We start from the raw sequence: 20,579 nt of genomic DNA on the forward strand, positions 1-20,579 counted from the left end.
GTGTGGCTGGTGTCAAGTTCAGCCTCAGCTGTGGTCGTAAGGCCCCCCGTCCTGTCCTGACACCCAGTCTGGACCCAGATGTGGCAGTCCAGCCCTGAGCCTATGTCCCCCTTTTGGCATCCTGCCTCACACCCCAAGTCTCGTGAAGCGAGGTCCTGCTTTGTTCTACACAGAACCCAATCTCTGGGCCATGAGTTCGGGGAGCCTGCCTGCCTGCACACCGCCTGGGACTTGCTCCCTGCTCCCGTGTCCTCCTGAGTTCCAGACACCCTCACGCGGAACGTGAACACTGCTTCAGCCTAACCGGCTTCTGACCCGCAGGCTACCGGTCCTGAAGCATCCGCCACACTGCTGCCCAGATGGGCATTACATAACAGAAGCCAGTTTCGTCCCTCTCATGCAAAACCGTCACATCCCTGGAACTTCCGAAGGCCCCAGGTGCCCTTCCCGCCGCGCCAGCACTAGCAGGTTTCTGCGTGAGCCAAACCTTCTCCTGGTGCCCTCATCTCCTTGCCTGGCAGGGAACAAACCCTCGTTTACCCAGGAGGGAGGTGGCAGTGTTACGCCATCACCAGCAGGCCCCAAAGGCAGCAGAACACCCACGCACGCCGGCCGGTAGTCGCCGAGGCCACGGTGCCAGTACCCGCCATCTGAGCAGGACCTGCCGTCTGAGCCACACGTCTGTCCCACCCTGGGGACAACCCTGCTGCTTCCTGTCCTCATGTATTCTTTATCTGTGTCAACCACACTCTTGCCCAGGACACAAGAGGTCTTTGCAGCTCAGATTCACAGAGGTCTAGTTCCACCTCCTTTGCTTTGCACTTAACAGGATCAAACTTATTCAGATGTCAACACATGGCAAACCAGATGCCAAGTCTGGAGGTGTTACATTCATCTGCTGGGTAAGGCGAGACCTAGGGGAAAAGGTGCTATTAACCTTGGGGAGGGTCATAGTCAGGTCCCAGGACGGGTGGCATCAAATAGGGTTGTGACCTAGGCTGCTGGCATGGGAGATGGGAGCTGCCAGCCATCACCCCATTACCCGCTGGGCAGATTCCGGCGAGGTGCATGCTGGGAGCTCTGGGCAGGTGTTAGGTGCGTAGTTAGGGACACGGAGGCGTCTGCATGTAAACCAAAGGCAGGCACCTTTTGCGTTCTCTGCTTCTCGTTGGTCAGGGGAAAGCAGTGAGAAGTGAAGCCTTTTAAAAGTTTTATCAAACCTCAATACACAGAAAGTCAGAAAAGAAGTAAGACTGAGGCTGCAGAGAGGTTATATTATAAAACATTACAAGAGAAGTGGGTTAACACTGGGAAATGGCAGAAACAGAGGCAGAAGGAAGTCAACGGGCGAAATAATTTATCAGGCTAAACATGGAAACAGTCCACAAGCCTGGATAGAAATACTATAATTTAAATTTGTTTAGAGTTAACTTCTTCCTTAGTTGTAAGGAAACACATTTCATCATATAGAAATTAAAAAATTATCAAAAATTTTTTAAAATTTATTTTTTAAATTTATTGGGGTGACAATTGTTAGTAAAATTACATAGATTTCAGGTGTACAATTCTGTATTACATCAGCTATAAATCCCATTGTGTGTTCACCACCCAGAGTCAGTTCTCCTTCCATCACCATGTATTCGATCCCCCTTACCCTCATCTCCCACCCCCCACCCCCTTTAAAAAATCATCAAAATTTGAGAGAGGAAACGGGCACTTTGGAGAAAGGAGACAGTGAACACGGAACCCGTCACATGCATCTACGTACATTAATCACAAAGACATGTGACACATTCTGCAAGTGCTTCCCGAGCACCTGCTACGTACATGGTAGCTTTTAGCATCACAACTTCCTCACGAATAAAACACGAACTCTGAACACTGCAAATGTCTTAGTAGATCTGAGGACAGGATCCATTTTCTTACCCATCCTTTAAGAAAAAAGTCTGCATGTCCTTGCTCTCCTATAATATTCTCCCTTAAATTATTTCTCGATTCTAGGCCCTTTAATGTCAGTAAAATTCAGAGCTGATGAAAGCCCGACACCTTCAAGCTGGTCAAGCTGCCAGCATGAACCTTCCGTCCCCTCTGCCCGGCAGTGGGCGGGACGTGCGGGGCGTGGGAGGCCGGTCGGTACTCACCAAACCACGCCTGCTGGTCCCCTTGAACTTCAATGGCCAAGCCGAAGTCTGCCAGTTTCACGGCCGCTCCCTTGGACTTGCTAGCTAAAAGCAAATTCTCAGGCTTTATTTAGAAAGAAAAAGGAAGACTGAAGTGAGAACCAATTTTAAGTGGCTATTCAAAATTAACATTTTACAAGATTAGGAAAACAGCAAAAAGGCATGCATGGCCCTGTCAGTCCTAAACCCCAGGGAAAATATGGTTAGAAATGTGGAAAGTTACCATGTGTGCAGGTCCAGAAAGATGCAATAACGCATGGGGCGATGCTGGGCAGAGGGGGGCTGTGCTTGGGGGCCAAATGCAAGGAGCCCCCTCCAACCTGCTCACATGCTTCCAGGAGCCGCTGCACTCCAGCCCTGGCCACAGACAGACTCAGAAGCCTCACAGAGCATACACACACTGCCAGCAGAAGGAAACTTGGCAAAGGATGACAGAGTTGGACCAATCTACCGACATTTGGCAAATGAAACTGCAAATGAAATCCTACTTGACTTCAAGAGTTTGGACCCAAATGTAGGCACTTGGATTTCTTGAAGTTTCCAAACAATTTCTGTGCAGATTTTGGAGTCTTATTTGAAATTATGCGTTAGAATTGCTGTCTTTAAGAATCTGTTTATTCTTAAAGGCAGAAAGAGGGTACTACTATTTGCCAAATGTTATCGTTAGCTTTTTAAAACATAATTCACGTCTTCAGAGTGTGATTCAAAGCATGACTTATATGTTTTGTTTTGACATCTCGCAATACTATGAGAAAGGTGCATTTGCATTTCCTTGGGACCTCGAGGACTAATAACTCAGTGTTGGACTCAGGCTGTTTCTATCCCACTGTTTCCCAACCAGACCTTTGAGACACTGGTACTCCGACAACAGGAACCAGGACGAAGCCTGGCATTTCCCAGGACTGCCTGTGTGGACACAAAGAACTAAAAGGAGAAGGTGGTCCGGAAAAGAAGGCTGCTTCATCCACGCGGTGAGGCCCGATTCACGCCCAGGCACATGGAGACACGCACGGCTGCACTGGGTGAGGATACAAGTGACAGGTGGTTCAGCATCTTTTTACCTTGGGACGAGTGAGACCCAGCAAATTCGGAGGCGTGTCTCAGGCTGGACAAAGTTGGGAAACAGTGGACTCTACAAGAGCCAAAACAATTGTCTGAAAATCGAAAAATTCAGTCAATCAAATCAGTTTTGTTTAGATGTTGACAAAAAACTAATTTCATTTTTTCATGAAATTGGCTACTATTTTTTCATACTGAATTTGTCGATCCTGTTGGTTGTTTTGACCTTGTCTAGACACAGCCTAAACCAACATCTAATTGATTAATTAAGCCAGCCATGCAAATTAGCAAAAGACTCATAACCAGAACTTGGAAGAAATGAGGCTGAGTCTGGAAGAAGTAAGTTTTAATTAGGTCCCCGGCTTCTTCAGGCTCCTGCTCACTGCCATCAGATTCCTCACTGTCCCTGCAGAGGGACAGCTGTGACTGCTAGCACACGTCTGTAAAGTAATGCTTAGGGCTGATGGGATTTCGAATTACCTCAGCACTAAACACACGGTCATTTCATTTGGATATTGGGATGAAGAGATCTCAAGAATATGAACTATTCTTGCTGAAATAACTTTTAGCAAAACCTAACATTCAAAATTACTTAGAACTCTGGTTATTTATTGATACTCTACAGTATCTAACTAACATGTTATGTGATTGATATTTGATGTTTTATTTTCACAACTAAAATTTATGGCTCACTCCATTCATGCATTCTCACTCAATCGAGAAGTCATTTCCAGCTATTAACTTATGGAACAAATAACTTGGAAAAAACCACGTCGAACTGTAAGCACTCATTTATTTCTTTGTGACCTTCACATTCGGAAGCACTGAGATGTCACAGGTCTCTGCTGACACACATCTGCCCTGATCCATCAACCAGACTCATTCAAGGAAGAGTTCCATCACTCGGGAAGTCACAGTCATTTCAGGGCTTTTAAATCAAGTGGTATTGAAGTTTGATGAACAAATGCCAGTGTCATCAGTGAAAAAAATGAAAAAAATTGTGCTACTATTCTCATCACTAAACCAAAGACCTCTGGGCAGTGCTGTGGGCTTTCTGCCTTAAAGCAGCAGGAACCCTCCCACCTGAGGCTCCGTCAGGCATGGCCTCTGAGTGACGCAGACATGGCCCTGGACGTGACCTGGAAGGCCTCCCTGCAGGGCCTCGGGAGTCACTCGGGAAGTGACAGACCCGTCTGCATCAGTGTTTAACCTCAAACCCACGACGGCTGTTCAGCTGCAGTTATGGACAGGAAAAGCCATGCAACTGCAAGGGTACAGCATAGATTTAAAAATTAACGCCCCGAAATGGCTTCATGTGTACGGATATCTTTTAGGCAAACCTAAAATACAGAATTACGGAATGAACCTGAAACCCCAGGATGATTACTGACAATATTGAAGGGTTATTTGCTTTATCAAGTATTTCATCACAAGACTGCCTCCAATGGAACGTTGAGAGTCTCACACAAACTTGGTTTATACACAACCTTTCAGAATATCTGTTTGCAGAAGCCCACCAGTTTGACCATTCGTCCAGCTGCCACCGTAAAATTCTACTGGACTACAAAGGGTCGCTGGCCAAGTAGGTGGGTTCAAACTCTGAATGCCACACACAGGGAGGCAGTGCGTGGCTCCAGTGCACAAGCCGAGACGGTAGACTCTCCGCTGACCGGCGACCCTTCCTTGACAAGCACCCCCACTGAGCTCTGGTGGCTGCTGTTCCACTAGCTGGGTTTTCTAGAGCGAATCACAAAGGGGGGTGAGAACACAGGTCTTCCAGTGCAGCTGTAGCTGAACATGGGCATAGCACCACGAAGGAAACGGGCAACGTGATGACCCAGACAGAGTGAACGAACACTGGGTGTGTGTCCTGGGCCTGATGTCGTCAGCTCTGTGGAACCTGCAGCCCACAGACTCTTGGAGCTAAGTAATCAGTCCCTCCATCTCCCCAGCCGACGTCATAAGTATGAACTATGTCCCGAGAGTGTACATGGAACCGTAAGTTCCAACTGGCCTTTGTCACAGGGCTGTGTCCCCTGGAAGGGATGCTATACACACCCTAGTTAGCTGTCACCCTCCAGGCAGCGGCCCTTCCAGTGTGTAGAACACTGTTTATGACGATGTTCATAACGTGGGAATGTCTGCATTTCTAAACTAAATGCAATCTATTCGGTTAATCCGAATGTATTATCTCTAAATTCTTCCAATGCAATCACTTTTTAGGTTGGTTTTTAAATAGAGTCTCCAGATGTGATCACACACAGCTCCGTCCCCACCCCACTGCTTCCTAATGCTGCAGGAATGTCCATGACCTCTGGTCTCCATGTCAACAGCCATCTATAGCACATCAGCAGCAACGGCTGGCAAGTTGTCCTCTGTGCCCACATGGGCACACCAGCCACTTCCCTCACTGCGATGTGGCATTTTCCTGAAACTGGTTGAGTATCTCAAAGTACGGAGGCAAGGTGCTGGACTCACTTCTGGACTTGGGAGATAAAACAAGTCAAAGTTTTGAAGCGAGGGAGGGAGGTCCAGAAAGATGGAGTGAAGGCCTGAAACCTGACTTCCTGGTTCCTTCCTTCAAAGACGTGACGCTCAGCAAACTCCTTGACGGCCTAAAAGTGCTCATTTTCAGAAGGCAGTCCATTCCGTGGATGCTCTGGAGAAGAACTGGAAGTATTCACACTTTGTCCATATGCAGATAAACAAGGCGAGGACTTAGGAGAAAGGCGCAGTTTTGATCTTGCTTCTTGCCAATCCTATCCGCCCGTGGCAGGACTCCTAAGTCAGTGTGCTCTTCACTAAGAAACTAACCCAGCAAAGGTGTGAGTGCCCAGACGTCAGTCAGGCCACAGAGTTCACTGCACGTGCGTGCGCTCACCATCCAGCAGTGAAGCCCAAACTGTAGGGATGTTTGTGTGTAGTGAACACACCTGTTTCACTTTCTAATGCTTTTTTCTTTATGACTGTTATAAACACAGCAAGCTACTCATTTTATTATTCCCTATGATTTGATTCTTGCACACCCTTGGAGATGCATTTCCAAAGTGTGAGTGAAACTGTCTGTTTAGGTTTCTTCCCTCTAGTGGTGTCTCGGCATTTCAGCGTGAGGTGAACCACTCTGGGTGCCGGTGTTCTCAGTCACGTTGCTTTGCCAAAGGCGGTGTGAACACAGTTCCTAGAAATACACTAAATGAAGCTGTGCATGAATCCAAAAGCTTGAATATTGAGCTCACTCGTGCACACAGCACGTGTTCTTCTGTGAAGGCGGTAAAGGGGATTTCTGCTTTGATTCTCACGCTGAGTGGGTCCTGAATCTGTGTGCTCAGCACCAGCGGCTTCCAGCTGACGCACGAGCTGGGAGCCTTTGAGGAGGCACCGTTTCTGTCGCCACGCACACCCGAGTGAGCCCACGCATACCACTCTGTTCCACTCCTGAGTGTTGGTTTACTTTTACATTATAGGCTCACTATTGGGTAGAATGAAAAACCAGTGTAACCACAGTGGGAGTGCCGCTTACCTAGTGTCTTTCTGACATGTACTAGGCACTCAGTAAAGAAATACTAGAATAACCAAATGAATTTTGGAATTTATCACAAACACAGTTTGTTTCTAAAACACCTAGACGTACATTATAGTCAAATGGTAAGTTCTTTCAAGTTTCATCTAAATGTGGTTCTGAGAAAAGTGGAACAATTGTGATTTGATAATTATTCAAAATGTAGAATTCACAATTTTATATGTCTAATACCCATGGTTAGCAAGAATTTACTGTGTGTCATATATTCCCCCAGAAAACACATTATTTTCTGGTCATACATTTAATTTTATTCCTATGAAATAGTCTTTAAAATCCCCCCAAATCTCCAGAATGATTACCTCCATTAAAATCTCTTTATCCATCCATCCATCCATCCATCCATCATCCATTCATGTACCCACCCACCCATCCATGATCCCACTGCCAGCCTCCATCTAATGCGTTCCCGTCAGTAACAGTGCACTGCAGGAGGCTGGCTGAGGAAAGACGATGTTCTTGCCGAGGAAATGCACGGGGGCCTCTTGTGGCCAAAAGATCCAGTTGTGTGTGGACCCTCCTATTCTGACTGCTGTCCGTGAAGTACCGTAGTAACTGTTTCTGAACACTTTGCACTGAAAGAATCTCATCACTTTGGGTGAAATCCAGTGGTTGGAAAAAGCAGAGCTCTGGAATGCTCTCTTTTGAGTTACTTCTGTCAACTGTTCACAGAAGCTCTTCTCCCGGCTCTCGAACGAGAACACATCTGACTCCACATTCCTTTGTTTCTTGTGACATCAGGGTTGTCACTTGTCACTGCAGCCTCTGTTTGACCTGATATTTTTCGGGATGCAGTGCTTGTGCCTTCTCTCTGGGAGGGACAGCCACCATCCACTTTCCACATATGTTTAAGTAACGTGGACCCAGCAGCCTGGAGGCTCCAGGCACACAAGGCCTGTCCTTCACTTGGTCTATAACATGCCCACAGCTCAGACGGGGCCTTCACTGGTGTTCAGAAATGTCTGATGAATGTTTCTTCTTCTTTTTGTACCTGAATTTCCAATCATCGGTTCACAAACGTCCAATACCGAGTCCCATCCCAGTAACGCGCCCTCGGAAACAATGGATCCGTAAACACTCCAGAGTGACTGCTGTGATGTGGCTCGAGTGAAATGTGGCAGGCGCCTCTCGTTCTTCTCTGGGCCCTGATTCCGAAGGCTGTGGCCGTGCCAGCTTACTGACCCCGAGGCAGGACGCTTTCACGTCACACTCCCATCTATCAGCCCTGCTCCACGTCACGCCTCACACACACCCGTTTCTCTTAGTCCAACTGATCCAGTCTCCACGTAGCTCTGGAAGTCTCACAGGTGGGATTTTTAAAAGTCTTTTGATTCACTAACCTTAGAACCATTTCCCAAATAATTCTTAATGTTGCTGCAAAATTATTTCCCATCATCGTTTCACTTCTTCTTTGGTCTCTATGAAGGTTTTCAATTCGCTGAACTAAACCGAACTGAGAACTCGCGCTCCTGGGCCTGTGAGCCTGGGCACAGCTCACTGTACTGGCGGAGTGACACTGGCGACGGAATGTCATTCAGTCACTGCCTCCCCACTGGGCACCATGGGGGCGGGCAGTCTAAGTGCCCCCACGTGAAGGTACTGCGAAGAGTCATGGAACTCAGCACAGGGCACATGGGAGCCGCCTCAGAAATGGCAGCGATCACCTCCTGTATTGTGACTGTCCTGCCTTGACACTGACCCCCCAGACTAGACTCGTATTGCTGGGCTAAGTGCCGTAATTACGTCACCACTGCCACACCCCAGGGCCGCATGGGTCTAGCCCAGTTGGCCCGACACTGGATGCACCTTCGACAGAGGCTGTGGATCACGCCCTGCCGACCCCACCTGGTACCCACCGACCAGCTCCCTTGCTGCTAATGCCCCCACCAGGACCATACTTCAGGGACACCCTCCAGCCGCTGGCTGTGCTCAGCCTGGTCTCTAGGTCCAATGAGTGTCCTCCTGGTGGCTCCCTGGCTAATGAGCCCCCACAGGTGGCAGCTGTTGAAAAAGTCCGACAGTGATCGTTAGGCTCTCACTGTGTCAAAGAGGAAATGCTACTCTTCTTTATTCAATATTAATTAACACATATAGCAATCTACTTTATTCAGCTTTGCCTTTTCTAGTATGAATGTGCTTTTGGTAGCACGCCACTCTCTCCTAAACTGAAGGGACATGCTGCAGGCATTCACTAGGTCTGAGGTCCTGTCCTATACTGTGTCCTGGATGGGGAAACTCTGTTAAATAGCCCGGTCCCAGGAACGTCTTACAGACAGCACACAGCGCTCGCCTGCTCACGGCACCTTTGACAAGGACGAAAAATGTAACTGCCTGCGATTTCTCTAACTGATACGCACAAATTGAACTGTGCATTACATATCTGTAGGGTGCATGAATTCACAGAGCAATCAGGATATGGAAACAGAAACACAAGGCCTAGGAACAGTAAGGGCCACAGTTTGTTTCAAGCCTGGTAATGAGAAATGTCAGCAGCACATCATTTGCATGTTAATATGTTGGTAAATGTGCCAATACAAGGAGGGCGTGCACCAACGGCCTCCACACGCGTCCTGCACTCAGAGTGTATGAAACAAGCTCTGAGAGGCAGACGCGGCTGGAGCATTTCCAGGCCAGCAAAGTGCAGGCAAGTACAGGAATCATAAAAGCTCCACCAGAAGTTCCTCTGTCTTCTCCTTACTGGGTGGGTAAGAATGGAGCAAAACTACATTTCCCTAGAAGGAAATCTGACAGGTGATGCCGCAGGCTGTCCTTTGGCATAAGCGTCCTAGAAACCCCCTGCCTGAGTTTTTAATCAGTGACTTCAGCTCATGTGTCAGAAAACATCTCTTTCTTCCCTGTCACATCCCAGGCCCGTGGCCATTTCTGATTAAAGGCCCAGTGAGTGAAGGGCTGGCTCGCTGAGCTGGGACACGTACCAATGTCCGATATCACGACCCATGAAATGTGCTGTAAAAGTCTCGGAGGGGATCTGTACTTTCATCCTTGGCGTTGACAGTGAGCTTACAGCAACACAACACAGAATAGAATGTTTCAAGTGGCAACTCTGAGAACAGGTCCTCAGGTACCACAAAACGCGCGTGTGCATGCACGTGTGTGCTCTGGGTTCTCAGAGGTGACAGAACCGGGTGGTCGGATCCCCAGCCCTCGGGCCAAACCTACCTCGTGACGTCACCCCACTCACTGTGCAGTTCTGACACCCCTTTACAGTGTCAGGCGTGTGCAGTCCGACCAGTGTTTGCTGGAATGGAGAGAGCGCCTCAGTCCTGCTGGGCCACACTAGGTGCTGTGACCCCTCTGGGGAGGAACGAGATGCAATAGCCTGTCTACTGTCAACGCAGGAGCTCACTCTCTGGAAGAGGTGTGCCCGCGAGTGTCGAGTGTGCCCGTGGAGAGCGGAGACGTGGCGAGGGCACGGGCGTGCGTCGCCTGACGGAACGGGCCCACGCGAGCTCCCTGCCACACTGTGCCTGCACAGAGCAACTGCAGCTGAGCGCCGGTGGGGCGCCGTCACTCACCTTCAGGTCCCGGTGGACCACGCCCATCTGATGGCAGTGCAGCGCGGCCTCCAGGGTCTGCTGAATGCAATGACTGCATGCAAACACCAGGGCAGTGTTAGTGCGAGCGCAGCGCGGAGACCGCCGGCCGCGCCACGCGCCACGGGCCGCGCCACGCGCCACGGGCCGCGCCACGCGCCACGGGCCGCGGGGCGCCACCTGCCAGGCACACACGCCGCTCCCGCGAGTGACGAGCACCTCGGGACAAGCGGGACCAGCCAGACGGGAGCCAGCGGCGCGTCCCTGTGCTCCAGAAAATCCACGCAAAGCGCGGCTTTTAATCCAGGCGCTCAGCCAGTTCCCGGCTGTAAACACTTAGGGGAACAAACTGGAGCACAGACGCAGTTCCATAGCCGCTGTGCGCCCCCCGCCCCCCAAAAGCGCTTCCCGTTCGCTCCCGTTGTCCTAGTGTCACCCAATGCTCACGTTGGCCTCAGGTTCCATCAAGGTTCCATCAGGGCCCCTGGTGCTAACTCAGCGGGCAGTTGTCACCCGCCCGAGGGCTCGTCGGCCTCCACGGGAGCAGCGCACGGCCCGCCGTCCTGCCACGGCCAGGCGGTCTCAGAACAGCAGTGGCGTTTAGTCTACAGGCGACGTACATCACAGACGCCCCCCAGGCGCGGGCGGGAGGGCGCGGGGCAGCCGCCCGGCCCGCTCGGGGGCTCCGGCTGGACGCGGAGCAAGCGCGACCCGTTCCGCCCGCCCGCGTGGCTGTGATGTACACTCCGCCTGTAGATGAGCGACTGACAGAAGCATCATGCATTTTCACTCCATCGTCCAGTTATTTGAGGCAGAAGTTGGGAAGGCAAATCCCCACCCTCTGCCCTGTCCCCAGAAAAAACAAAACAAAAAAAACTGCTTCCATTCAGATTTGTGGACTCCACATACTGACCTTCAGGTCCCTGTGAACTATGCCATTTAGGTGACAATGATTTACACTTTCTAGAATCTGCTGAATACAATGACTGCAAAGATACAAGGGCAGAATGGAAGGAGAACATTTTAAAGGCACATAATCACATTCAGTACAAATAAATGAAGGTTCAAATGAAACCAACAAAAAGTACACTTTCCACATTGTCTTAGCTTTATACTGGAACGAAATACTGCGGAATAAAGCTAATCTTGTTCTAACAAGAATGACATCCAACACAGAGTTTGTGACATGTTCAGATGAAACAATTTGAGCTGTGTTTTGTTCATTGCAAGTCTGCACATTAAATCACTGGTATCCAGAAGTTGAGGTTTCCATATTCAGGGAGGAAAAGTCATTCATAATTTCCACAGTGTTCTGGGAAAACTCTTTAGAGACAGAAAATTAGTGGGTATTTCTCAGACACACCTAAACTGTTTAAAATCTGAGGTCACAATTAAACACAGGTGGGTGACATGAGGACGAACACAGATGAAGTGGTGGGTGGAACAGGGTTAAAAAGGGTGGGACACATGGACCGTTTCGACTGGAAGACAGTGACAATACGTGCTAGGAAAACCAGGGAGGGTTTGCAGTCTCAAAGGGAGAATTTAAAGTCACCCAGGACTCTGGGGACTAGCGAAGGGCTGACGGGAAGCAAACATAACATTTAGGTCCGTGGGGCACCGCTCACCGTCGTCCCATTTCCACACACCTCAGCGAGGAAACGCTTGCTTGTTAGCTGTCAAAATGCACAGTTCATGCTTCTCTTATGAAGGCTTACTGATGTCATGACAGCTAATTAAATTAGAGGGGCAGCCCCTGATGGGCACCTGTGCGGTGTCATGAGCTGTCATATGACAGAGTGACGTGGGACATATTACACCCATCAAGCGTGTACATCTATACACAACCACACCCATTTACGGAGGAAGCAAGAGATTCAAGGGGGACATTTGCAACCATTTAATATACAAAGTAGCGTTACTCCAAAGTAAATTCTTAAATTAAGAAAAGTGGTCACCATCTGATTTGTTACAATGTCAATGTCAACAACGGATCATAGTTGTGGTTTTTCCAGCTCTAACTCAATGACGAGAACCAGTAGGAGCCTCACATTGTCTGGGTTCCGTTCTATAGCTAATCTGTGTTGCTAATTATTTTCTAAAATCACGGACTCCTTTCCCTTCCACCAAAATGTTCACTTTGTACTACTTTTTAGGAATATTTCCCTTTCTTTTCTCAAATCACAGGGTATTGGGCCTAATGAAAAACGGAAAATAAAGAAATAAACAATTCCTGTTACGTGAACTGCGCCATTTTTACCAGTGAGAATGGACTGAATTCTAAACGTCTCGAGGACTCGTGAGAACAGACTTTTACAATTATTTGCAGAAATGCTCTTTATGCTTGTAGTTGGGGAGAATGTGTTTTCTTGACTTTGTCTCTAATATGTGGGACCTGAAAATATTCTGCAGTGAATTCCAAACGTCATACAAGGCTGCACATGAAAAGACGCAGGCCACAGGGTTTGCCCAGGTGCCCGCAGGCTCTTCCACAGAAACAATAGTCTCGGTTTGAATTTCAACCTATGTTTTTCAATTTAATAACTGCCTATTTATATAACTTTGAAAAGCACAATAAATGAAATTCTCCAACTTGCTCACCATCTTGGTTAAAATTCTCTCTCGGCAAGTGGGCAGAGAGTGACCTCTAAGGGTAAACTGAGCTGGTGACGATGCACTCATCTGAGTGTCAGTGACATGGAACTTCCTATGACTTTGGCAGCAAAACCTCCATTAAAAGGCAGAGTGTAGTCATGTACAGGTAAGAGTCACCGAATGCCAGGGACAATAGCATCACAGCAGGAAGATTAATCAGACACTCAGAAGGGAGCCTGCGTGTGCATGGGCTGCTCTGGGGAGACGGGCCACCCTTAGCCGGCCGTGTGCTGAGGGCACAGAGGGGTGGCCCTCAGGAGGGCAGCATTGAGGGCAGGAGAGGGGCCAGTGGGCAGCTGAACTTCCATGCGTTTGTTTATGTTGTGAAAAATGAGTGTCAAGTAGGGAGCACACAGAAAGGCTGCCGAGGGGAGTGAGCATGTAGTCTGAGGGCCACCTAAGCCAGTGACCAATGCCCTTTCACTCCAAACACTTGGCCTTTGTGTGCCTGGGGAGTTTCCAAGTGGACACAGCGCTAGCCATTACTTCTGTAAAGATCTGCCAGTTAACAAGATCTGAAAATCCTCTGGGAGCCTCTGAAACACCTGAATAAACAGTGTTCAAGTGAGAGTTGCAGGGGCTTTGATGAGATTCCCAAAGCGCTGAACAGCTAACAGCGCTATCGGGTGCATGGGGCTCCTGCCACGCGTTTCTGTGAGTGTGTGGCGGGCCCATGCTATGGGGCTCCCCGCGACCAAGGACGTGCCCGTGGCCTGCTATGCCCAGACGGCAGCCACGAGCCGCCTGTGGCTGAAACTGGCGGTGTGACTGAGGAACCAAACTTTTAATTTTATTTAATTTTAACTAATCATAATTGAAATAAAATAGTCCAATATGACCAGTGGCTACCACGCTGGGCAGCCCAGGATCTATGGAAGAGGGGGTTGCAATCTTTGGTCTCTTAACTTCGCTCAAGACATCTGCTTCTTTAGCAGAAGTCGTTTCAGTTAGGCTCTAAAAAAACAAAAGAAAACATGCACTCTATAGATGCTGGACAAAAACGAAGTTCAGACCAGATTCCTTGATTTTTTTCCAAAGAGTCACCTTGGAAATCCTTAAGCGAGAGGGACATCAATTAAGAGGGACTCAACATGAGAGGAACGTGAGGCCCAGGAGGACCGGCACCACACGGGGCACAGCTGTCACGTGCAGGCCGAGCCTGCACTAAGCCCCGGGCCAGTCACTTACCTGGCGTCGGCTTCACTGTAATATTCTCTCGCCACTATGTCTTCAAATAGCTCCCCTCCAGTAACTCTGTGAAGACAGGCAAGGTATTCACGTTGAAAAAGAAGAAAATATTAGGCATCGATGGATGTGCACCTGTGTTCACATAGAGACTGTTTGTTTACAGATTATTTAAAAATTACCATCAGAATATAAGTGTTTTAAAACTCCGCAAGCCTTACAGTTTCATAATGGCCAGAGGACATTGTGCGAAGCATTCCCAGCTCTTCTGCATGCCTTTGTAGCGCTGGGTGCTTTGCACCATAAATACGCATATTCCGAGACTGATTTGCGGAAAATGGTTCCACACAGAAAAGGGTTTCTATGACACTCGTCCTTCCATTCCCCAAATATTAACCGAGGTCTGACGAGCTATGTGCTCAAGCAGAGGAGACGCTGCCAATTGGGGGAGCAGAGTGGGGCCCGCAGGCTGCATCTCTCCAGAGGGGGGTGCTTTGAATCTGTGAGGACACACCAGACGGGAAGCGCCCAGCGTGGCCAGTCTCTGCGGCTGTGACGCAGGAGGTGGACACGGAGGGACTGCAAGAGCACTCACGTAAAGGCAGCGCCACGTGTACCCCCTTTGGTCCTGGATTAAAGTCCCACAAACACTGGCGAGGGCTGGCGAGTGCTCGCTGGTCAGAGTGAAGCTCAGTAGGGTCCATCAACAGAGGTCTTTCTGGTTGTGGCTGGATGACCCTTAGCCTTGGGGGACAGTCTCGTGCATGGCATGACTCAGTACCAGGCCCCACACTAGGTACGAGCTGTACCGCCTTGTCAGGGGTGCAACCAGGGGGCGACTCCACCATTCCCAGGCACCCCAAGAGCCCCTGGGCACCCCTGATGAGAAGCACGAGCTGAGGGAACAGAGTCCACGGAGATGCAGTTGGGAGCTTTGTTCTCAGCACCTGGTTCTAACACACGCACTCAATCAGGTGACTGTCGGTGAAGGGCCTCTGGCAGAATCTATGACGGACCCTGTGTTTCAGGACCTGGCAGAGCGCCTGGGCACAGAAGGAGCTCAGCAAGTCTTTGCTGAGTGAATAACTGATTAAAACACTAAATGGGTGACTGAACCACAGGCACCAGTCTACAGTTTGAAGGTTTTACCTGAATTTAAGCTGGACTGAGGGTGAGGAGGCCAAACTACGCTTCACATTATTTACACCAATCTCTAACCAAATCCTGCTGTCATCTCAGAAATGGATCTCAAGGCAAGACTTCTCTCCATCTCCACCCCAATGTCACCAGCCCAGGTTGTCATGACTGTCACCTGTCCTCCTGTGAAAGCCTCTCATGCCCCCGCTTCCTCTCGCAGCTCTCTGCCATCGGTTCTCCAGGAAGCAGCTTTCAAGGTGCTGCAAATGTGTCTTGGGACAGCGTGTAGCTCGTAAATAGCTGACCTCTGCTTTGCAGGCAGAATCCGCATGTACCTTCAAGTGTCCGCCGAACTCTCAGCCTCGCCATCCGGCCTCCTCGGTGCCCACACCCTCCTGCTCCTGCCACCAGGGCCTAACAGCCATACTCTAGCCACATGCACCGGGCCCCTCCCGGCCTGGGCCCCTGCCTGGGCCTGCCCCTCCCCAGGACCTTCCCAGCCTGTGCATGCCCACTACTTGGTGAGTGGGTCCTTCTCACCTTTCCCAATGTGCCTGGAGTTTTATATCTTCAGGCCCTACTCGGCGTCCTACCCCCCAGAACCCCTGCTGTTCTCCATGACCGCTGTGATGAGGGGACTGGCTGTGCTGTCTGTTTAATGTTCGCTTGGCTACTAGAGTGGCCGTGCCAGGAGGGGGGAGTCCGTTCCTGCCTTTACCCTGGAACATAACCAGCGCCTGTAACAAGCTCACTGAACGCTTGTGAGGAGCGACCCCCGAGTTTCATGCCTCACAAAGGACCAGGTGTGTGGCGTGCTCACACTCAGGGCCATGATGCCGACATTCCTGACATCTTGTCCCTTGTCACTCCATTGCGATAAGAAGATAAAGCTCTCTCTGGCAGTTTTCCCCTAGAAATCCTACCTTTCCCTGTGGATCTTCCAGTACCTTAAGAGTTTGCCTATGAACGCGTCATGTCTGAGGATGGCACAGGATGCCTTTATTGGCTGGGCTCATGGTATGGCACACACTCGGTTTAGAGATCAAGAAGGGAGGAGAAGCATGGTGTTTTACGATTCCGGGAAGGGCACTACCTCGGTTTACACTTTATGTGGAAGAACTGCAGCCACGCCTCTTTTTCCTATGATCGAGCGCAGAGGCCACGGGCATCTCCACGTCTGGCTCCGACCGGATACCACGCCTCTCTCCTAGGGTCAGAGACCTTCCGGTCATGGTGACTGGCCGCTGGGAGCTGTGACCATGACCACAGCACAGCCGTGTCAGCTTGTCCTGTCCAAGCTGCGGTGCCCGGTGTGGGCGGCTGGCGCGAACTGGAGGTGCAGGGGTTCAAAACACAGTGTGGTCACCGCTGACCCCATGTCAGCATCACAGTTCGTAGCCCGGTGATCCATCACTTCTCGCCGAATGCCGTGTGTTTAACGGCACCTCTGAAACCGCGGATGCTCTGAGCTTGTCCAGAAAGGCCTTTCTGACTGCACTCCAAATCGGGTGATGGAAACCAACTAAGGCTGAGAGAGCTTTAGGACAGGGTCCGAAGGCCGTCGTACTGGTCCTGCTGGACACAGATTTCCTGAGTCGTACCAGGAATGACAACTGAGGTGACAAAACCGAGACAGGCTACTGGAATTGATCTGGCCCAAACCTGATTCAGCCAGGAGGGCAGGGCACACGCTGGGGGGCGCAGTGTGGGACGTCGGGACAGCGGTTCACGGGCAGTGCCCACCCTGTGGGCATAGGCAGGGGAGGGGGGCAGATGGGGGCAGGGCGCGAACTCATCCAAAGCAGCACTCGCTTGGCACCTGCCTCTCTGCCGGGGTCGTCCCTGAATTGTCACCTTAGTACTGTTCTGGATTCCACTTTCTCTCATCTTACTCTATGTAAATTTTTTTTTCCAATTTATTGGGGTGACAATTGTTAGTAAAATTACATGGATTTCAGGTGTACGATTCTGTATTACATCATCTATAAATCCCATTGTGTGTTCACCACCCAGAGTCAGTTCTCCTTCCATCACCATATAGCTGATCCCCCTTACCCTCATCTCCCACCCCCCACCCCCCTTACCCTCTGGTAACCACTAAACTATTGTCTGTGTCTATGAGTTTCTGTTTCTCATTTGTTTGTCTTGTTCTTTTGTTGTTTTTGGTTTATATACCACATATCAGTGAAATCACATGGTTCTCTGCTTTTTCTGTCTGACTTATTTCGCTCAGCATTACATTCTCAAGATCCATCCATGTTGTCACAAATGTTCCTATATCATCTTTTCTTACTGCCGAATAGTATTCCATTGTGTGTATGTACCACAACTTCTTTATCCATTCATCTATCGAAGGACATTTTGGTTGTTTCCATGTCTTGGTCACTGTAAACAAAGTTGCAATGAACACTGGAGCACACATGTCTTTATGGATAAATGTTTTCAGATTTTTTGGGTAGATACCCAGGAGAGGGATTGCTGGGTCATATGGCAATTCCATTCGTAATTTTTTGAGGAACCTCCACACTGCCTTCCATAACGGCTGCACCAGTCTGCATTCCCACCAACAGTGTATGAGGGTTCCTTTTTCTCCACAGCCTCTCCAACACTTGTTACTATTTGTCTTGTTGATCATAGCCATTCTGACTGGGGTGAGCTGATATCTCATTGTGGTTTTGATTTGCATTTCTCTGATGATTAGTGATGTTGAGCATTTTTTCATATGTCTATTTGCCATTTGTATGTCCTCTTTGGAGAAATGTCTCTTCAAGTCCTCTGCCCATTTTTCAATTGGGTTGTTTGTTTTTTTGTTGTTGAGTTGCATGAGTTCCTTGTATATTTTGGATATTAGCCCCTTATCGGAGGCGCTGTTTGCAAAAATCTTCTCCCATTCAGTTGGTTGCCTCTTTGTCGATGGTTTCTTTTGCTGTGCAAAAGCTTTTAAGTTTCATATAGTCCCATTCATTTTCCCTAATGGGTAGCAATGCTGAGCATCTTTTCATGTGTGTTTTGGCCTCTGTTCAAAGGTTTTGCCCGTTTTTGAATGGGGCTGTTCTTTGTTGTCGAGTGGAGGAATTCCTCGTATGTACTTCATATGTATGTCCCTTCTCAGAACACGCTTTGCAAATACTTCCCCTCATCTGAGTCATCTTTCTACTTTCTTGATAGTGTCCTTTGATGTACAAAAGTTTTAATTTTGACGAAGTCCAATTTACCTGTTTTCTACTTTTGTTGCTCATGCTTTTGGTGTCATATCCAGAAAATCACTGTCAAACCCAATGTAATGAAGATTTTCTCCTGTTCTCTTCTAAGAGTTTTATAGTTTTAGCTCTTACATTTAGGTCTTTGATCCATTTTGAGTGAACTTTTGCATGTGGTGTGAGGTACGGGTCCAACTCCATTCTTTTGCATGGGGATATCCTGTTATCGTCTGATGATTTTGGTACAATATAGGAAAATGGCAGAAAGGCCATCAACAATATATGTGTCTATAGAGATTAGTGAAAAATGCATTCAATGTTTCCTTTGTATATACACCGTAAAATAATACATCTACTACCAGAATTTTAAGCAATTCACTTCTAAATATTTCACACAATAATTTGGGAGAATTGGTTAATATTTAATTCAAACCATCATGGTACAAGACCCTCTCAAAGGGCGCAATTCATGCAATTCTACCCTCTCTAGGATAGCATCTTTAAGGAAAATATTAAAGTGGCTTTTATGTTGTGAAATTTGGAAAAATCATTTGTAGCAACAATAAAAAATATATATGTAACTAAATTATCCTAAGTTGTAAATATTTTAAATAGCACCAGTGAAGCAAGTTTATTCTTAGTTTTTCTTTATAGTGATTATAATCTAGATAATTAGTTAAGAATGCAGTTTTAAATAGATCGGAAAATTCCCTACTCACACACGTCTCTATTTCTTTTCCATAAACTTACTATTTGAAGCCTAACAATTCTCCACAACTTCGAAGAACTGACATAACTTGCTGACATAAAAGGTGGGCATCACACCTTGTCCCTGGAGGAATCACCCCTACTGCAAGTTTAAGGGGAACTCCTAAGAGATCCACAAGTTTCCGTCCACTGTTCTCTCTGTGGGATGTTAAAATGTTATAGCAAGAAGGCTAAGGTGCTTCATTCTGTCATCAAATTTATTCCAGGATAACGTTATTACTCTTTTATGAAAAGATTTTAAGCAATCATTCCACTATGAAAAACGAAAGAATCAAAAGCAATTTTGAGACGTGTTATGAGAAGCAATCCCTCTCTATCAATTAGGAGAAGTCCCTTTAGAGCGGCACAGATTAAGTGTAGGAAATGAATAGAAAATATGAAGATGGATAAAGTCCGGAAATGATGCATATAGCAATAAGACTGAGACATCCAAGGAGCATTCAGAAAAACGTCTGTCACCCATGGGGTCCTCATCAGACTCGGGTGGAATTTTTGTGCCACCATTCACTGTTCTGGGAGTTATTTATCCTCTTTATCCATCATTTGCAGAGATGTTTTGAGTTTACAGACAATAAAGCTTATAATCTACTCAGCAAAATACTCAGCATACATTAAGCACTCAACGATGTTATCTATTTTCATTATTATTACAATGATAGAAAAGAGCGGCTTTTGCTGTGTCAGCCATTATTATGTCTTACTTCTATTCTTGGAAGGCAATGCGGCCCGAATGGAGATTTGCAATAAAAAGTCTATGTATAAACCGAAGAGAATACATTTGTGTGAAGGGAACATTTCAAAAGAATATTATACCTTGCTTGTCCTAAATAAAAATACAGAGAGCCATACATTTTTAGAGCTTTTACCTGAGATGTCCCTCATTCCTATGCCTTATTTCGTCCGAGACACGACGGCACAGAGAGGATGGTACACCCACGTCACAGAAATAGGCTGAACATTTATAATAAGCAAATTTAAAACCTCAAGTTTCCAAACTTTCACAATCTTTTTTGGGGTCAGATTACTGCAATAACGAAGTACAAAATGCACATGCTTGCACCCCGAGACCGCCAACAAGAAAAATCATAAGTGGCATTCACGTGCGTAATTCCCAGCACAGGCTTCCCAGAGTGAGAACCCATCTGGGCTACATCCCACCCTAAAGTGGTTTTTGTAGTCAGTGCTACCGTGTTTCCCCAACAATAAAACCTCGCCGGACAGTCAGCTCTAATGCATCTTTTGGGGCAAAAATTAACATAAGACC

General features: G+C 48.0%; 1 protein-coding gene across 13 annotated transcripts in view; it reads right to left on the bottom strand.

The window, feature by feature from the left end:
• The window catches only part of CAMK2D (calcium/calmodulin dependent protein kinase II delta), a 188,526-nt gene that overhangs the window by 43,114 nt on the left and 124,833 nt on the right, over positions 1-20,579 (bottom strand). For all 13 annotated transcript variants that reach the window (XM_074338638.2, XM_074338634.2, XM_074338635.2 and 10 more), the window contains exons 5-7: positions 14,214-14,279; positions 11,284-11,356; positions 2,142-2,244 (exon numbers count right to left, since the gene is read on the bottom strand). In XM_074338638.2, coding sequence (XP_074194739.1) covers positions 2,142-2,244; positions 11,284-11,356; positions 14,214-14,279 — 242 coding nt within the window. The remainder of the gene's footprint in view (positions 1-2,141; positions 2,245-11,283; positions 11,357-14,213; positions 14,280-20,579) is intronic.

Source organism: Rhinolophus sinicus, chromosome 15, assembly GCF_057876585.1.
Source record: "Rhinolophus sinicus isolate RSI-liver-muscle chromosome 15, RSI-T2T, whole genome shotgun sequence".
Lineage (NCBI taxonomy): Eukaryota > Metazoa > Chordata > Mammalia > Chiroptera > Rhinolophidae > Rhinolophus > Rhinolophus sinicus.